The sequence below is a fragment of the Daucus carota genome, chromosome 4 (assembly GCF_001625215.2).
Source record: "Daucus carota subsp. sativus chromosome 4, DH1 v3.0, whole genome shotgun sequence".
In the NCBI taxonomy this organism is placed as follows: Eukaryota; Viridiplantae; Streptophyta; class Magnoliopsida; order Apiales; family Apiaceae; genus Daucus; species Daucus carota.
In genome coordinates this window covers 34,053,185-34,074,318 of record NC_030384.2, presented here as the reverse complement: position 1 = coordinate 34,074,318, position 21,134 = coordinate 34,053,185, and the positions used below count along the sequence as shown (strand labels likewise).

Sequence of the window (21,134 nt, the reverse complement as noted above, 5' to 3'; positions counted from 1 at the left end):
TTTCCTTACATTCTGGTAACTTTCTTGCTACTATTATTAAATTAAATTAGTGAAAGGCCAGGGCGGGTATGGCCTTCCTCTTTTACCTTTTTAAGCTTACATAGGCTGGTTATATTGCTCAGCCACAGATTGATCATCAGCCACATGTTTACGCAAAATTCAGGCCAATAGAGTTTCAGGTCTGACCTTTATTACAATACAGTGTTTTCACATCTTATTTGTTTGTGATTAATTTTATAAACATTCAGTTTGAATCTTCATCCATTTTCATGTAGGTCAATGGAAAAAATTTGGCTCAAATTGATGGGGGAGAGGTATCTATTACTGAATTTCATGCTTGTAATGGCCCCCATTTTACATTGGAGCTCGAATTATCTCTCACCCCACAAGCTTGTGGTAAGCATTACGATGCATTATATATAACAAGATTTCTTAACAATTATAATAATTAAGTTTATTTATAAGAATGTCTGTAAATTTTCAGGATCATCGGACACATCTGGTAAAGGAAATGCAAGATTGAGATGTGTTTACTTTCCAATTACCCAGGTATGGATAAACCTAACCAGCACAACAACCTTAATTGTATTTTTTGCAAGGGTGATTATTAATATTTTATTCAGGTGTGTTTATTACTTAAGCTAATTGTCAGGGCAAAAAAGTATTAGCTTGGCATAAAATTATACATTGGAAAAAAACATATTTATTAGCTTATATCCATGCACATTAATTGTAATATATATTATATATATTTTAATTAATAATATATAAAATAATCGGGATTAAAATGAGACGTATAGTACAAACATAACCTTTAACTTATGAGGAATGAGAAAGTTAAAAGTGAATGTACTTTCACTTTTTACTATTAAGCAGTTGTTGATTTGTTTTACAAATTGAAGTTATCTTGCACAAGGTATCAATTAAAGTAGAATTGTTATTTATAAAATCAAGAAATACACACACATTGTTGTTTTTAAGTATGTATAACTGATTATGAAGGGCGAGGAGAATAGTGATAGAATCCTTAAAGAGCTAGATGCAAATGGGTGTGGTATCGAAAGCTTTAGTTGGGTATCTGTGAGGCGCATGGGCCGACTGCTTCCAAATGCTTACTGGGTAAGCTATTTATTGTAGATTTTGATCAGTAATGAATTTGATAAATATTTAAATGATAAACATTTACCCTCTGCAGGCACGACTTCCTTTTATGGAGCCTAAGCACCGAATGGGTGATGAAGCACACAGATTGAAGAGATGCTACTCTAGAGTAAAATGCTTTATAGGTGAACTTCTTGCTCTATGAACGTACATATATACGATATAGAGATAATTTATACTTGTTCTTATTAACAATTTTCTCATTCTGATTGTAGAAACCAATGCTTGTTTCATCCCCACACCATGTAAGGTATGTATATATTTGAATATTGCCAAACTTTAATGGGTCCATTGTTCATAGGGGCATTTTAATCCTTATATGGACTTTTCCTAATTAGTGTTTGGATTGATGAGTGATTTTTATTACTAGACTGATTTGCTTGATGAAAATCCTTACACTAAAGCCTTGAAGAGCTTTGGTGCTCGACTCCCATGCATTGAACAAGGTATTAGGTTCAAATAATGGATGCCCACTACACACTCTTTCCTCTCTTTTATCTTTATTATCATAACTAACAATACAATAATAATTTTTATCTTTTCACATGCATGGACATATAGGAATTCATGTTCGAATTCTTAAAGAAGGGAAGATGCTGTCACTTTCAGAAATGGAGAGCCAGTATAAGAATTGGATACTCAACATGCATTCTGATTTTGATGAGGAAGTTGATTGCAGCATGGACGAAGAATGTGTGGTGGTCAATATTGATTCTTCGAGAAAAGACTTGCTTGGTATTAATAGCAATGGTAAGTGCAAGAAAAATTACTATCTGGAATACGTGGGGAATAACAAGAAATTACTAATTTTCTGTTACGTATATGTAGCTGTCAGGGTTTGTAAAAAAGTTTGGAGGAAAGGAAAATACTGGCAACGAGGGCAAAGGATCAAGATTCTGAAAGGAGCTTCGGCCAAATTTCAGAAAACAAATACCTATGCCACTGTAGAATACATTCTCGTTGAATATTTTTCAGGAGCTACATGTGGTAAGTAACTGATTAAATTGTGTACTAAGTTTAACTATGCTATCTCTTTTATATTTCTTAATTTTTTGTAAGAATTGTAATAAGTTTTGATACATAGATGATTAATGCTTTATTATATGAATAATTATTAATATAAGAATCCTGACTTAATTTTTTTTTTTTTGTTCTCCTCCTCCTAAATTACTACTGTATAAAGGGGAAGTTCAATTTATTTGCAGGTACGCCATGGCATGCATTTATTTTTCCCCTTTTGTTTATTTCCATAAATTTTCTAGGGTTTGTCTTATATGTCTTTTTTGAATGATTAAGGAAACGAGATACCCCAGACCACATGGGATGCCTCCTGACAAAGAATAGTGATATGGGTAATATAATAGACATTCGTCACTCCATTATATTACCTTTGAGGGCTATTGATTCTGGAAAGGTTTGGCTTTCCTTAATATTGGTTTTATCTTTCATATATAATTTCAACTTGTGAAGTGGTGAAGTTTCAAATAATTAAATTTGCACATTAATTAGGTAATAGAAGTGGACTTCTCTGTGTGGAATAAGAAAAAGGAGAAGCAGCACCAGGATAGTCATGAAGCTGCTCCTGCTAACTGTTCATCTGCCGACCTTGTACTTCATGATTCTCCTGTGAAAGGAGAGAAGGTAATTTGATATATATGCAAGTGTGTCGAATTAAGATACACATGAATTCACGTCTTCAAGAACTATTTTTGGTAAATAATGGAACTTACCATGAATAGCATCAAAAGATTAACCTTATTACTAGACTATACTGTATTTTTTATGTCTATCTTCAATAGATAGCAACAATGTGAAAGGAATTTTATATTATAATTACTAAATCAAAGCTATAATTTTAAGTAACAAAATAATTGCAGAATGGGGATAGTTTGTTTAGTAATGTTTTTCGGTTTTTGCAGCTTAAGTGCACTCAAGTTCCTGCACAGGGCGATGGTGCTAAAAAGAACTGCAGTGCCATTGTTAACAGGGTGCACAAAAAGTCGAGCAAGCTGGTGGAAGATAGCAGCGAGGAGCAAAGACCTAGTTACTCAGCTGCACCAGTTAAGAGGAGTTTCATCAGCTATTGGAAATATAAGAGATCCCACAATCAGGTTGCTGTTCGGACCACCCCAAAGAGCTGTGCGAATCCAAGCTCCTCCGGTACCCTCCCATTTGAGGATCCTGCACTGGTATTATCTAATTTTCTAGCATCAAATTCTCATCAAATGAATCATGTACGATGTACGTCTTCCTGATAATTTTATTGTTTGACAGAATTCAGTGAAGAAATTAGGCAGCAAGCAGGAACATCTCGAGAATATCCATGTCGATTCACATTCAAAGTGCAAGAACGACGAGGATTTAATGATTTGTACGAAGGCCAGGCCTATAATGGTAATGAGTTACCGTTAAGCTACTCTGCATGATACTACTACGATTTCTTGTTGCTTCTAAATAAATTTTTGTCTAATTGACAGGAGAGGTACAGGCAGATATGCACTGATAGGAGACTAAAGCGGGCACGAGCCGCCATCCAACATTTGGTGGAAATGATCAGACACAACAGCACCATGAGCAGACGAAGCTTGCCCATGAAAGTGAGCCAAGTGATATGTAAGTTTATATACATGTTGTGGTATTTATTTTTGAAATGAATTGTCATCTATAAACTTTTTATCTCTTACCATGGTTGTCTTTTTATATACAAATTTGTTTAGTGACATTTATTTAAATACAGCTCCCAGTGAACAACGGCGCTTAAGGGACAAAGAAGAGAATCCCAACCAAACTATTGTTACTGGCATGAGTGATGACTTGTTCATACTAGTGGTGCAAAGAACCATCAGTTGTGCCCGAGAGCACCCAAACATGTATGGCCTCACCCCTAATGAGGTGCGTGCACTGGTGCAACAGATTCGGGACGAACAACCTATTAGGTTTGAAACATTGATGGATATGGTGCAGGTGGTTTGTGATCTGCTGGATGACATCTATAGAGGAAACGGGCATGGAAAGAACAAGGTATTTTTATGATTGAATTTTAATGGTTATAACACATCATAGACCACTGTCTCGAGCATGCAGTGTCAGGTATTATGTTTAATTCTTCTAATTTAGTCAAATTACAGCTTATTAATTATCTTCAATGCTGTTAATCACAGGGTAATCAAGGAGGTGATCGGTGATACTCAACCACACTCTGCAGGCCGACAACACTTCTGCAGTTACTTGGAAGACCTAGGATGTTTCCTATCAATTTATGCAATGAAAACTTTCAAAATTCTGATGTTCAAGTACACATTGTAATTGTTTAAATTTTTATATATGATTAGAATTATTTTAGATTTATGCTTTTGATTAATTAAGTGAATCCCAATAAGTATTCACAATCATACAACACTCATTATTTACATATGATATATATATTTATGTGTTTGTGTGTGTGTGGGTATGAATAATTTAGATTTAAAATATATATATATATATAGGGCATTGCTCAAAACAGAACACCCTTAAAAGAAGAACAAAGAAGAACAATAGAATCTCATCTAAAACTTGAATTAAATTCTAACTTTAAGCTAATTAACCATTTATTATGAATAATAATAGTATCTAGCATGTTTAACAACAATTATGGATTAAAAATAACATGATTCTATGTGATATTAATCATGTAAAGAATATATACATGATTCTATTCTGGATTCTGTTTTGCATTCTGTTCTGGATTCTATAATATTTCATATTAATAATTTGGATAGATTTGGATGTTAGATTTCATATATTAAGTTTAGTTAGCGCTTAACTATGTAATTATAATCATAACAAATCATTTTTTATGAAAGAAAAAGTGTTATGATAGTGTTCTGTGTTGTTCTTTTTTTAAAGTGTTCTGTGTGGAGTGCAACCCTATATATATATATATATATATATATATATATATCATATATTATTAAAAATAATAATTCTCTTTTGTAGTCATATGTTTATCCGACGTGATACATTTTTAAAAAACTTACGATTAATATTATTTTAATAATATGTTCTCTAAAGTATCTTTATATTTATTTAAAGGCAAAATCATCAAAATTGTAATTAATCAACCTTAATATGGATGTAGCAAATATTTGGCTTCATCCTTAAAGCTAATTGGACATAGACAGACCAAGTAAAAAAAATGCATGATAGATTAAAGGATAAATACAAATTTGAACATTAAAAAATATTTAAGGAATAGATTATAATTATTTGAAACTAAACTTTGCAAGTAAAATACATTTAACACATTGATGATTTATCTATGATTTACATTTCAACTAACAAATATGAGTAAAACTACATAGATCAACATAAATGCAAAATCAATAGATTAATTTCACTAGTAATACATTAACTGGCCACTAAATTTCACCATTAGAAAATATAAATATTAATCGGTTTTGTTTACATATCACATATATGTTAACCCATAAATATCACATAATTGACGGAAAAACTAGACATTTCTGATTATTAGTATAAAAAGAAAACCATTAACATTTATAGTATTGATTATATCCAACATCCAGGGTAAAATAAAAATTCTTAACAGCCTTTAGAAACCAAAAAATTATGGTATGTGGCTTTTCATTAGCTCATATTGGTGGTGGTGAGATTCTCCTAATGGTGATGTGTATGTATTGACTATGGCCTCAGGAAAATGGTAGAAATTATTTTTTATATTCTACTTTCACGGCTGATGTGCAATTAAGAGAACAAGCTTGAGGAACAAACACTAGGGGACAATATTGTTCCATACTTGAGGATAAGTAAGTTCAATCCCCTAAGTGTGAATTTTTAGTGTGTGTCCATAGTTTATATAGTTTTGATCTAATTAAAACGATGACTTAATGCATCATTTGTTATATTCATAAACACATGACATTGCACACCAAATTAGGCTAGTTAAAGTTTCAATTTTACAGTGTTGTTACTTAAAATGAACACTAAGAATATTAATGATTATATATATAGTTTGTGTAATAATATATTTTTTAATGTTGTGTAAAGTCATATTTATATATAATAGTTCTTAATAATTTTGGGCCCATAAAACCTCAGAGAATAAGCCCACTTGTATCTTAGGTATATATATTTGTGTGTGAAATTAATATACCAATATGATCAATCTGGGCCATATGGGCCTGTAATTTCATTCATTTTCATTTATCAATTACATTATATCATCTACCATACTCATCTCACTACTTACCACCTTTCTCTTTCCATCACTATGCCTGTGTCCTTTCCTCCCCACCCTCCTCCTGTCCCCATATAATATTCACATGTATTCTCTCCTCATATTTATATGGTGTTTATTTTGTGTGTGTATAAAAATCTCCACTTGGGTGATCAGTGCCCTCGGATTCATGACCAGCTGGGCTGATAATCGGTTGATTTTTGACTGGTAGATCCGGTCATCAAAAGGCTGATCTGATATAATCCTTTCCTCTTTAGCTGTTCAAATAGATAGATCTGATCATCAGAGGGGTGAACTAATATAATCCCTTTCTCTTTACCTTTTCAAACACGTAGATCTGGTCATTAAAGGGGTGATCTAATAATGTCCCTTTCTCTTTAGCTATTCAAACATGTAGATCTAATAAGAGCTTGATCTTTTCTAATTCATAAAAACAAGAAATTAATAAATTGTTACATTTTGTAGTATAAATTGGTAATTTATGTTGTAAGACAATCATGGTTACTACTGGATTATATATATTTAATATTTGTTCTTAATATACATCAATTTGCAGGGACTGAAATGGAATCAACCTCTAAAATATTGAAATGGAAGGGCTGGATGAGCTGTGAAGCCAAATTGCGTGAAAGGACGAATGATCTTATCCAAATTTATATCAGTGATACAAAGATTCAACTTTGTAGCAGCTCTAATTTGTTAATTGTTAGTTCAGGTGATGTTTTGTCATTTTAATCTAAATTATTCTGATGCATATATAATATTAATTTCACATATCAGGATATATAATTGTCTACAAGATTTTTGGTCAGATGTGACGTATTAGGTCCAAAAAATGTATTGATGCTTGATATATACTTAAATTAATGCTGTTAATCATTCAATAGCTAGTATTTATCTTCATAGCTATACAGAACTCATGAATAGTATTTAGGTCACACTAGTTGTTTATTTAATTGTTTGTATATAGTATGTACTTGTTTATATGTTATTTGATTGTATGAATATTGATTATATCCAACATCTACAGTGAAACAAAAAAGCTAATTAAACAGCCTACCAAAGCCACAAAATTGTGGTTAGTGGATTTTCACGTGCACATACTGTTGACCGTGAGATTCTCAGTTAGTTTCAGGTAATGTGTATGTATTGATTATGGCCTCGAGGAAATGTTTAAAAAAAAAATTATATTCTACTTTTGAGGGCTGATGTGCAATTGAGACCACAAACTCGAGGAACAAACACTTGGGGACAATATTGGTCGATGCTCGAGGGTAAGTAAGCTCATTCCCCTAAGTGTGAATTTTTGGTGTAGATGCATATAGTAGTGTTTGATCTAACGGCAACGATGACTTAATGTCTTATTCAAATTCGTAAACATCCATAGTACACGTCAAATTAGACTACTTAAATTTTCAATGTACAGTGTTGTTACTGAAGATACGAGAATTGAACACTAAGTGAAGGGTGATGTACATGAAGTTCATGAAGTTTACAACTTTGGTATGAGAACCTTAATTAGCATTTCAGGTCTATAGTGGCCCGTTGTTTCCTTTGCTTGAATTCTTTGTATGATTTTTGCAGCCTTTCTTTGTAAGTTTGGATATGCATAACTGTTTCTTCAATGAATTGTGAGTGCTTGAGAAACATACTTTGTTTTCTATTGATCTTTATATTATCTTTAGAGTATCATCTACTTAATAGGTACTTACATATAACAAATCAAACTGTACAGAATACATTTAAATACTTCTCTTGTCTATTACATGTCTCCTTCTTTGTCCTCCTAAAATATGCTGTGAATCAATTGCCTCCTGCAAAGTACATGCCTTTGATATTGAAAGTGATGTATCCTCAAAAATAGGAGTATAACATACATGATGGGGTTAAAATTTATAGGTTTATGAAGTCTGTTCTTTCTTGCATTCTAACTTTGGTTATAACATATCATTATTACTTCTTTTTCATAAAACAATTTAGGTCCATGGTGGGAAAACAAGCATCTCTCTGTAAGAGTTGAAGGAAGCTTTGCAAAGGTAAGGTAGAGTACACTTTTGACATTATCATGCATTTTTTTAGAAAATAAACTAATGACTTCTTCTGTATTTTTCTCAAATTATAAGTTACTTGTAATAGCAAAGAACTGATTTGTTTGTCTGTCAAAAACACTTGATATTGAAAAATAGTTATAAGAAAATTTAATTAAAAATATTTATTCTAAAAAATAAATGCTATTTAAATAATATTCATAGCATCCTTGAAAAGAGTTTTACTACTTTGAAAATTATTATATTTTTCGAGACCAAGAAAGTATAATAAAATATTTTTGGAATTTTTGATTTACTAGACATTGGTCATTTTTTGAAGTTAAACAAAAGCGGAAAATGCCAATTGAAGTTCTTTAGCCGCTTTTGTTGATTTTTGAAGGAAAATTATAAAACCTGAAATACAAAAAATAATTTTATATAAACTAATATTTTTATCAAACAAACTAGTAACAATATCACAATCAAACTCCTTTAGGGGCTTGTGTCCTGGGAAAACAAGTGCTAAAATTAACGCAATAGTTTCATATAAAACAATTTATTTTTTTGGACCAAATCAATCCCTAATTTAATGTAAAGCTTCTCCCCAATCAAATCCCTCTATGTTCACTAAATAATGTCATTCATTGTACCACTGATTAACTTGAAAGAGAAATATAGAAAGGCAATGATTACAAAATATAGTACTCCCTCTGGTCCTTAATATAAGACGCCTTGACTTTCTACACATATTTTTAAGAGCTTTGACCATATATCTAAAATCAATATTTTTTAAATTTTCTTTTTCTGAATAAAAATATAACATAAATACTATTATTCAGAAAAAGAAAATTTTAAAAATATTGATTGTAGATATGTGGTCAAAGCTTCTCAAATTGTGTGTAAAAAGTCAAAGTACCTTATATAAAGGACCAGAGGGAGTAGTATGTAAATAAATAAATATAGTAGTATGTATATAAACATAAACTTTAAAATAACTTTTCCTCACTAAGCATTACACAACAGGTTATGGGAAGCTGGTTGCCTAAAGTCTATCAACATAGAAAGGTCACCTAATTGTATAAGCCCTAAAACTTTTTAAAAAGATTATTTGATATAGTGGCAAGCCACCCATAAGTAAATTTTTACAAAATTAAGTTTTAACAGTATACCAAGATAGCACTCAAATTTAGGAATACAGATTATTTCGGCACAACTAGTTTTAAATTTCGGTTTGCTTGTCTACTAACATAGAAAGGTGACTTGATCGTCGACAAAGTTTTGATCCAAAAGAACATCTACGATGTCATGCGGGTTGAATTTAATCTTGCTTGTAATGCCCTTCAAAAATCAAAATGTGGAGTATCAGATCTCCCGAATGTAAGGTTTTTCATCATGATCATTAGCTCAGGTTTGATCTGTTTTTAAGCGCCTTTAGCCGCACCTTGACTTGAAAAAAAACTTTTTTTTAACTAAATGGTCGGTTTGATATATGAATTTAGATATAGAATATCATAAAAAATTAGTTATTTTATGAATCCTTAAAAAAATTCTATTTAAGATTGATTATCCTTCTCAATGAAAAGTCATTCATGTACATCAAGTATTTCTCAACAAACTTAGAGAGAGACTCTTACTCTATCCTATTGATTTTCTTTATAATAAAGTGGTCATCTAAAGTTTTTGTGAAAGATGACTTACTTTTGTCATCTTTGGCGTCTCAATTTGGATTGTTTAAAAAGGCAATATAATCAAAATTCAGATGAACAACACACAGCTGTCATAGATCCTGAAATTTGCTCACATACTAAGATACTAAAGAATATCTTATCCTTCCTCCGTAATTTGCTCAATCTCATAGAGACCTATGGGTGCATATCATCGAAGTAGATAAAATCTGACACTTAAAGCCTATTTTTATTCAACAAGTTTGAGTCATCTAAAAATAGGCTATAAGTGTCCGATTTCATAATCTACATTGATGATATGTATCCATAGGTCTCTACGAGTTTGAGCAAACTACGGGGGAGGGATAAAATATTCTTTAGTATATCAGTATATGAGCACATTTCATGATCTGTGAAAGCTGTGTGTTGTTCATCTGAATTTCAATTATATTGCCTTTTAAACTATTGTCTAAATTGAGACACCAAAACTGACAAAAGTAAGTCATCTACCATAAAAACTTTAGATGATCACTTCATTATAAAAAAAAAATCAAGAGGATAGGGTGTGAGTCTCTCTTTAGGTTTGCTAAGAAATACTTGACATACATGGATGACTCCTTTAATTGAGAAGGATAATCAGTCTTATATTGAATTTTTTTAAGGATTCATAAAATAACTAATTTTTATGATATTCTATATCTAAATTCATACATGAAACCGACCATTTAATTAAAAAAGTTTTTTTTCGAGTCAAGGTGCCGCTAAAGGCGCATAGAACAGATCAAACCTGAGATAATGATGATGAAAAACCTTACATTCGGGAGATCTGATACTCCACATTTTAATTTTTGAATGGAATTACAAGCAAGATTAAATTCAACCCCCATGACATCGTAAATGTTCTTTTGGACCAAAACTTTGTCGATGAAATGATCAAGTCACCTTTCTATGTTGGTAGACAAGCAAACCGAAATTTAAAACTAGTTGTGCAGAAACATCAATTGTAGGACTTGAATGATATTCTCCATCCTACAAATTTAAATGATATTTTTTTTGTTTGAATATTGTTTAACAGGTGTAGTGTACTATGTGAATTTTGAGCGTTTGTCTTCATGAGCTCTATGCTTCTTGACATTGCTTAAAGTAGGACACACACACCTAGTCCTCTATGGTCATCTTTTTAATTTGAAGGCAATTTATTATAGAGCTCCATCATGCACAACAACATAAGGTAATTAAAAAGCAAAATCTAACATCAAAAGATGACACGCATCACAAAAACAACACCTTCATTATTGTACTGGTTAAAATACGTTGTTCTATAACTCTCTCTAAGTTGTCCAAGGAACTAGCTATTAGCTTTGCAACATTGATGGAAATGGTGCAGGTGATGTGTGTGATGTCCTGAATGACATCTATAGAGAAGAAACGGATCTCGAAAGGACAAGGTATTTTCAGGATTACATTTTTAATAGTTTTAACACACCGGCCTGGAAAGAACAAGGTATTTTTATTTATTTATTCAACTTACATCTTTTTATCTTCAATTGTGAATCATATATATATGGTAATTAAGGAGGTGATCGATGATTCTCAAACACACTGCAGGCTGCCAACTCCTCTGCAGTTACTTACAGGTTGTCCCATTGAAGATCTAAAATGTTTCCTGCTCTGCTCTATCAAATTATCTAGCACCAATAATGTTGGCTAACACAAAACTACATAAATCAACATACATTTTAAATTTGGTGGCGTAATTCTAAGGAAGCAAGTTTTCTTTCTCAAACCCATCAATACAGGCTGATTGATTTCTGCTTTAGCACAATTATATATACATGGTTTCATCACCTTTGCAGACAACTTGTGCAAAGACAACTTATATGTATTGCCACACCCCAAATTAATATGTGCATGCACTCCAAGATTTGAGGAAAAATTCGGCCAAACATGTTCAATTTTACCAGGGACGGTCAAATTGGAGGTGGGGTAGTTCCAATGCATTGAATTATTTCCGTATCTGAATTTTCTGCATGGTTAATATATTGTATTCCTGGCTTTCTGCTTCTAACTTTTATTGCTCTGTACATGGTTTTTTAGGCAATTACCCTGGTGCTAGAAGAACAAGAGAAACTGAAGAATGTGAAGAAGCAAGTTCTTGAGCAGGTTAGACATATGAAAGATGGAGAAGCTAATGAGTCTGCCATCATAGAGTAAGCTCACAGTGCTTCTTGCATATATTGGTCAATTTTAATATTCTCAGTCTCTTTGCAATCAAACACTTGACTGCTGTTCTAAAACTTTGTTCAGCTTATACCAATAACTTTTTGTGAGTATATAACCAACAATGAATTTTTTACAGGTTGTTTGAAAGACTAGATGTGGACAAGAGTAAATCTTTAACGCAGTCTGAATTGAAGGCATTGCTCTCAGATATTAGTGCAGATAAGGTGCAAATGGCTGAAGATGAGGCACTGATGAAAATATTTGAAGATCTTGACACTGATGGAAACGAAGAAATTAGTCTTGAAGAATTCACAATAGGACTCAAAAAGTGGATCAAGAAAACTGGGGGCAATACTCAACAATACAATGTAAGTAATTAAACCATGAATCAAATCTTGGTTACAAATTGTCAAGGCTATTGAGCAGTCCCACTGCCAACAATTTTAAATTGAAATCTTTTTCATTTGATTACATAATATAATGTGTAGGTGGACAGATCTGCAAGGGCGTGGATAAAGGCTATATTTCTGTTGGTGGTTGGAATAGTAATGTTAGCAGTATTAGCCGAGCCCCTGATACACAGCGTTCAGAAATTTGCAACATCTGCAGACATACCATCATTTTATGTTGCCTTTGTTTTAGTTCCGTTGGCTACAAGTGCTAGAACAGCTATATCAGCCATTCGAGCAGTAAGAGACAAGATACCAAAAAATACCCGTTTGACATTTTCTGAGGTTCGCATCACTTAATTTTTCTTAATTTAATTCAAGAAGTATCTGACAAGTCAAAAACACAAAGACACACCATTGTCACTGGGACATCATTTTTTCCCTCATATAGTATCTAACTAACAAAGTAAATTATACTAATTTGTGACTGCAGATCTATGATGGGGTGTTCATGAACAATGTTCTTGGATTTTCTGTTCTTCTGTCAGTTGTATACTTCCGTGGTTTAGTATGGCATTTCTCTGCTGAAGTGATGATCGTAGTTATTGTTTGCTCTATAATGGGGCTTATCGCATCATTCATATCCCGTTTCCCAGTTTGGATAATGTTCATTGCCTACTCGCTGTATCCATTATCTTTGATCATCGTTTATTTGGTCGATGATTACTTTTGGTCGCCCTGAACCGTCTATTTACACAAGCAAATGAGCAAATGTATGCATTGGTGGAATCAGAAATTTAAACTTCTGAACTAAAACATTTAATAATAAAATTTTCATTATTCAGGCTCCGAAGTATTTTGATTAAGAATTATATCATAACATTTATCCCTTTAAGTAAATAATGCAATTTGATTCAACTACATGTACAATTACTGTATGTTGTTCCTGTCTTTCATATTTTTTATATTGTGATCTCGTAGTATATAACTGTTTCCAAATTGAAATATTTTATGTATAGTACTTGTTTTTTCAGGCATCATAAAATGTTATAAGCAGCTTGAAGTTGTTTTTAAATACTTTGACCAGAAAGTTATGGACACTGTTTCTGAAACACAAGAGATTGCAGAAAATGATATAGAAAATTTGTATGTAATTATTTCTAGTGTAAGCTAGAAAGGTTTTGCTAGATCTGCATATATATAATCAAAGACTCTGTAAAGGAACTAATTATTGCATTGTCTGATATGATAAACATTTTGCATTTTACTTCCACATTCTCTTTCGTTGCTTTGCTTCTCTTGTTTCTCCGTGACTTAATGCAGTGGTGAACTGTTGCTGGCTTGTATCAGCTCCACATAAATCATGCTCTTCATCAAGATGTTTGTAATGTCATCACTGCACTAGGGTGGCATACCAGATTAGGTCACCCTGCATTCTCTACAATTGAAATAATTTCCTACCTAGATTTACAATCAGATAAGTTCCCCAGTACCTGTGATGTGTGTCAATTTTCCAAACAATCAAGAATTCCTTTTCCTGTAAAAGATACTACACTAGCGATGAGTGTTTTAAATTCATTCACTGTGATTTATGGGGGCTTATAGGCATTATACTCATGGGAAACATGTAATTCCTTCTTGACCATTTAGATGACTTCCAATTGTATTTGGCTGTATTTGTTTGCGAATAAATTTATGTTATCAAAGTTATTCTAAATTTTAGATATGTTTTCCTTAAAAAAAAATAAATAATAAATTTTAGATATGTTTTGGATAGTTGATGAACCAGCTTTATTCTCTACTACAAGAAAAAAAAGATCAAAATCCACCAAATAAAAGCGACCAAGTATAAAAGTCACCGAAAGTGATGGCTTTTATTCGAAATAGAAATTTGAGTTGACTGATAAACAAAAGCGACCGTATTTGGTAGCTTTTATTGGCGGTCGCTTTTGTTTGATGCGTTTTTATGAGGGGTCGCTTTTGTTTGGTGGCTTTTAAATATAAAAGCGACGGCTAAGTCTTGCGGTCGCTTTTAAATTTTATGTAACTTTTATGTTTTGAGCGGGAATATTCCCGCGTAAGAGAAGTAAAAAACTATAAAAACAAAAGCCACTGATTAATATTCGGTCGCTTTTGTCAGGAATGATTATTTTATAATTTTTATAAAAAAAGTTCATGAACAACACATAATATGTTAATGTGAGTTAATTTTAGCGATGTGAAGAAATAAAAATAAATATTTATTTGTATATTTCCATAATAATCAATATTAAATAGTTATTTTTAAATAACTACTCTTGTCACCTGTTATGTTTGTTTATTTTTTTCACCATTCAATCATAAATATGTTAATATGTGGTGATTTCAATTATGTGAATACATAAAAAATAATGACTTATTCATGTCTTTCTGCAATAATCAAGATAATTAAACAATTACTTTTAACTAGTCAACGATTCTAACTATGGACGATGTCAATATGAGTTGAATGTCGTGATATGAAAAAAATAAGAACTTTATATTAATCAAAGCGGCTAAACTATTACTTAAAATATGTCTAATGAGATTGATTAAATTGCACGTGTAACATATTATGTAAAATTTGGTCAACTTGTAACACATTTTGTTTCGATGTTATTGGTTATATTGATTAGCTATATTTTAAATATAGCATGTTATTATTATTTAAAGTTGTTATAATTAGAATATATTATTTTAATATTCTAATTGATGACGTGGCATTTGCTAGCTGTTCAATAAATATAGTCATATTTTCATCAGATTATCAATATTTTTTATTTTTGGTACATCAAGTCATTTTTTATCTAAAAGGTTTTCATGGTTGGAGTTGGCATCTACAATGGGGTGTTATAATTGTTGGCTAAATAGACGTCTAAGACATATTTTTTATATATATTTTGTTTTGAGGGTGCTAGTTATATTTGAAATATAGAATGTTATCATTATTTCAACTTGTTATAAACAAATGTATGTTATTTTAATATGAGTAATCGATGAAGTGATACTTGTTACAGATATGTTTGACAAATCTAGCTATCCACATGGGCTTAGCTAAAATTACAGACAAAGATAAAGAGGTGTATGACTGGAGTGTGAGATTTTGATAAGAGGTGTATGGTTCGTGCCCATCCTTCAAAGGAAGGAATGCCGAATACTTCATTCCTATATCTCTTAGTCCCCGGAAAAAAGCATAGCTTGCCAGCTGGAAACTCTTCCCATCAACCAGCTCCCTAGTAAGGGGTTTCAACTAACCAATTTAGCCGACGGCATGCATAGAAATTTTGGTACTTCTTACGTCTCCATGGAAAATTTTACATTGCATAAATATACAGTCCATGTGCAAAATTATTCGAGACTGTTTGTGTTAATATGTATTGTTACTTCAGTTTTCTTTTGTGTACAATACATAGTTTATAACATAGGACTAGCAGTTACTTTGTGGTAAGGATGTAACAGTATATTGAATTAACTAAACATTCTGTGGTTTGTAATGGAATTCTGTGTTGGAAGTTATTGAATGTTATATATGGTTAATGATTTTAAGTTTAAGATTGTGGCAACTTTATAACATTTTTTTATAATTAATCCCCTTCCTTGATCTTTAAACAGGAGGTACCAAAAAAAGGCAAATTTTGTTTATAAATTGTCATATAAAAGTGAACGGAAAAAGCCATGGTCGCTTATCAAATTCCACCGATATTGGTAGAATTTAAGATTTTTAGGCCGGAGATTCAAATTTTCATCAAAAAATAGAAGTGAAATCATTAATCTAAAATTTAATAAAAGCGACAAAAAACGGTCGCTTTTATATAAAAGCGATTGGAAGTGATAAAAGCGACCCCTTAGAAGCTACCATCTGTTTTCGGTGGCTTTTAATCAAAAGCGACTGGAAGTGATAAAAGTGACCCCCTTAGAAGCTACCACCTGTTTTCGGTGGCTTTTAATCAAAAGCGACCCTTACGGTCGCTTTTAGCTAAAAGCAACCGCATTTTTGATTGCTTAGATTTAGCTGTTGATCTTCATTTCACTTGAGTAGTTTTGATGACTTAAAATATTTACAATTTATTATCCTAATTAGACATCCATTGATAGACAAAAATTACATTAGCTGATCAACTTATATATTCTATCACCTCCTAAACTATAAAGAACCTATTTGCTATATATAAAGATCTCATCGATTGATGGGGTACCTGATAAACGGATACTACATATAGCATGCTATATGTTGATAACTACATTTTACTTATAATTACGTACACTAAGTGTTTTGTTTTGTCATGAAGGAAAACATATTTCTAACATCTGATAATGGAAGAAATTTTATCAATTATGGGCTTTCCACTCATCTTCAAGACTCATTACTTTTCATGAGATGTTGTGTATTAGAATTTCATGAATTTTTTTGTCCTCTTTTTGTTCAATGCAATTTTATATTATTTTCAAGGTTAACTATCATAATTCACACAACTTTTAAAATTTTTTAGGCAAATAACTATGAAATTATAATAAAATGGATGAAAATTTGGTTATAGTTATATGTACAGTAATTAATTCAATTTTAACGATGACAATAATAATAACATATCACATTCAATATTTCTTAATATATATGTGAAATTTGCAAACAAGATTGTTAAAAGGGTTTGTCTAGTGTGTGCCCATGGGCACACATTATACACTAAAATTGATGGTTTTGGTGGATTTTGATTGGTGGACTTGATGTAAATGCAGGGGGGCCATCTTTATTTATGATTAGGTGACCAATAAAAATGCACCAAACTCATAGGAGTTAGTGCTTATTGTGTGCCCATGGGCACACCATAGAAAAACCGTTGTTAAAATGGGGATGAGGGAATATTAAACATGTATTCCAGTTTTGACAAGGAAATTGATGGCAACATGGACCAAGAAAGTCTGGTGGTCAATGTTGATCCTTCGAGCAAGGACTTACTTGGTATTAATGCCAATGATGAGTGCTAGAAAAATGTGGGGAATTACAAGAATTTGTTAATTTTCTGTTATTGTATATGTAGCCGTCAGGGTTTCTAAAAACGTACAAAGGAAAGGAAAATCTTGGCCAACTAGGGCTGAGGATCAAAATTTTGAAATGACCTTGGGCGAAATTTGAAAATAAATAAATATATTATTAAACGCATTCTTGTTGAGTATTTTTCTGAATTTTTTATTTATTATCATGGTTGTCTTTTTATATACAAATTTGTTTAGTAGGCTTCATCTCCTTTTAACCTTGAATGTTTAGAGGTGTGTTCCGATGCAGCTTGAATATTTTAATTTGGCGGATTTAACCCTCCAAGTATAGATATTATTCCAATTAGCACCAGAGAAAATATTTAGTCGTGGAACGAACCATCTGTTGTGCCCGAGAGCACCCAAACATCTTGGGCGTCACCCCTAACGAGGTGTGTATGGTGGTGCAACAGATCGGGGAAGAAAAGTCTAAGTTGTCCAAGGAACAAGCTATTCGCTTTGCAACATTGATGGAAATGGTGCAGGTGATGTGTGATGTCCTGAATGACATCTATAGTAGAAACGGGTCTCGAAAAGACAAGGTATTTTCATGATTACATTTTAATAGTTTTAACACACCGGCCGGGAAAGAACAAGGTATTTTCGTGATTACATTTTAATGGTTATAATACAGATCATAGACCACTGTCTCGAGCATGCAGTGTCAGGTACTATGTTTAATTTTATTTATTTATTTATTCAACTTGCAGCTTTTTATCTTCAATTGTTTAATTATATATATATGGTAATTAAGGAGGTGATCGATGATACTCAAACACACTGCAGGCTGCCAACTCCTGTGCAGTTACTTACAGGTTGTCCCATTGAAGACCTAAAATGTTTCCGGCTCTATCAAATTATCTAGCACCAATAATGCTGGCTAACACAAAACTACATAAATCAACATGCATGTTAAATTTGGTGGCGTAATTCTAAGGAAGCAAGTTTTCTTTCTCAAACCCATCAATACAGGCTGATTGATTTCTGCTTTAGCACAATTATATATACATGGTTTCATCACCTTTGCAGACAACTTGTGCAAAGACAACTTATATGTATTGTTATACCCCAAATTAATATGTGCATGCACTCCAAGATTTGAGGAAAAATTGGGCCAAACATGTTTAATTTTATGAGGGACGGTCAAATTGGAGGTGGAGCAGTCCCAATGCATTGAATTAATAAAGATGAACTTGATGCTATTGAAGGGCATTGATAGGAGAAACAACGTTTAATTGTCTAAAATCAGCATTGAAGAGTAATTACAAAAAAGTTTGGTTGATGAAATATATGGTGTGTAATGGTGTTCTATATCACTTGCAAATGATTTTCATGCTTATCTTATTTAAGTTTCTGATTGTGGATATTACAAAAAAGTGTGGTCCATGGAATATGGTCGATAATGATTGTTTGTTCCTTGCAAAACCTTAGTGTGAGAACCCCTAGTAACCCTTACAACCTTCTACTACTAATAAGTAATAACATACAAAAAGTGTTATGTTTATATATTATATATTAGAATTATTTTTGAAAACATGCAAAAAGCATGTATTTAAATTTAGATCATGAAAATCTATTTAAAATTTAGGATTCTCAAACAGAAATAAATGGTTTTGTGATTCCATTTTAAGGATGAGTTTCTGTTGAGCCCCAACCATGTTGTTTATCTATAATATAGATAATAACATAAAAGTGAGAATTGCTAACAAATAAGTTTGAAATTTATTGCTGGCATTGCACACTTCGGCCGGTTAGTTGGTGCACTGCTAGCAGTCAAAAAAAATAGCAAATTTACGTAAATTAGTTATTTGATTGAGCTTGTAAAGGCCCAAATATATTAATTCTTATATATACAAAATGTCACAATTATATCATTTCACACATCGTATTAATAACTTCCTATAGAACAACTTATAGAGTTAATGTTTAAATTTTAAACAAAGCATCTAAACTAAAAATCTAATTAAATATAAAATTTTGAAAATATGTAACATAGCGAAAAATGGGTGCCCCATACACATACCTAAAATATATATAGTATGTTACATATTTTAAAAAAATCTTTTTTAATTTTATTCAAAATCCTAAGTAAAGCCATGTTGATTGAATTTATTCTCCCTCGTTTCATGGAACTTTTTCCTTGTTTCAAAATAAGATTAGTAATTTGTGTTATACCGAATATAATGTTAAATTTCTCAATCATTTTAAATAAAATTATTGTATCAAAAACTTTTATTGTCTATATATATATACACACAATAATAATAATTTTTTTTACATTTATATAATTAATTTTAGTGAAATAAATAAATAAGTAAGTAATATACACCCTATTTGTTAGTAATACTAAAATTATAAATATTATTTTATATCTTGTAACACACGTTATTACTTTATCGTAGATTTTGAATTAGAAGATGATATTTAATAGTATTTAAGAAAATTATAAGGAAGAAACGGCTTGTAGTCCTTAACTTTATAATACATTAATTGTACAAATTGGGTGGTGTAATTCGAGGAAGCAAGTTTTCTTTCCCTCACACCCTCAATACAGGCCGATTGATTTCTTGATAAGCACAATTATACATGATTTCATCACCTTTGCAGACAACTTATATGTATTGTTTTACAGGAAAATTAATAAGGGCACTTTGACTTTGAGGAAGAATTGGACACAACATGTCTAATTTAATGAGGGGCTGTTAAATTGGAGGTGGGCAGTCTTATGTATTGAAGTAAATCTTATGTAGAATCCTGGCTTGTATGACATGGACTTATAGTGGGCCATGGATGAAGACCCACCATGGAATGTCAATGACTTATAATGGGCCATGGATGAAGGCCCACCATGGAATACCACAAAATTAAACCAATAGAGTTGGGCTTCAAAACCAAGAGATGGACGTGGGCCATAGGACATGTTCGAACCCTAGCCCATCTAGGTTACTTATTCTTCCCTAAAAACTAGGTGAGGCTTCATCAGGCAGCTTGTAGGAAAGAATTGACTGTTTACAAGAATAGCACAAGTGTGGGTTCTTTGTGCATTTCTAGGGAAATCATGGTACAAGCTTAACCACCATCTTCCACCACCTTAGATCTTTTTTCAGCCAATTACCCTTCAAATTACTCTTAACCAATTATTTCTGTTAACATATATAATTTGTGTATGTGATTTCTCCAGTTCACTACCAACTTCTTCAATTCAATTATTACCACCACCTCCAATAGTGACCAATTGTTCTCTTCATCAACACGGTAGATCTGCTAATTGTAGATCTAAGCGAAGGTGTTCTTTAACAGCTCTTTGATTTCGGTACTCTACTAAAGATCGATCTGGTAATTCGCGAAAAAATCTGGAATTTGTTGTAGTTTGTAGATT

The 21,134-nt window shown here is 31.9% G+C and overlaps 1 protein-coding gene across 1 annotated transcript; it reads left to right on the top strand.

Annotated features, from left to right (window-relative positions):
* The first annotated feature begins 12,161 nt into the window (after positions 1–12,161).
* On the top strand, positions 12,162–13,572 carry LOC135151918 (sodium/calcium exchanger NCL1-like). The gene is made up of 4 exons (XM_064091014.1): positions 12,162–12,301; positions 12,451–12,682; positions 12,803–13,048; positions 13,197–13,572. Exons 1-4 carry the CDS (start codon positions 12,264–12,266, stop codon positions 13,443–13,445), a joined length of 765 nt encoding a protein of 254 aa, XP_063947084.1. The 5' UTR covers positions 12,162–12,263; the 3' UTR covers positions 13,446–13,572.
* The last annotated feature ends 7,562 nt before the right edge of the window (positions 13,573–21,134 follow it).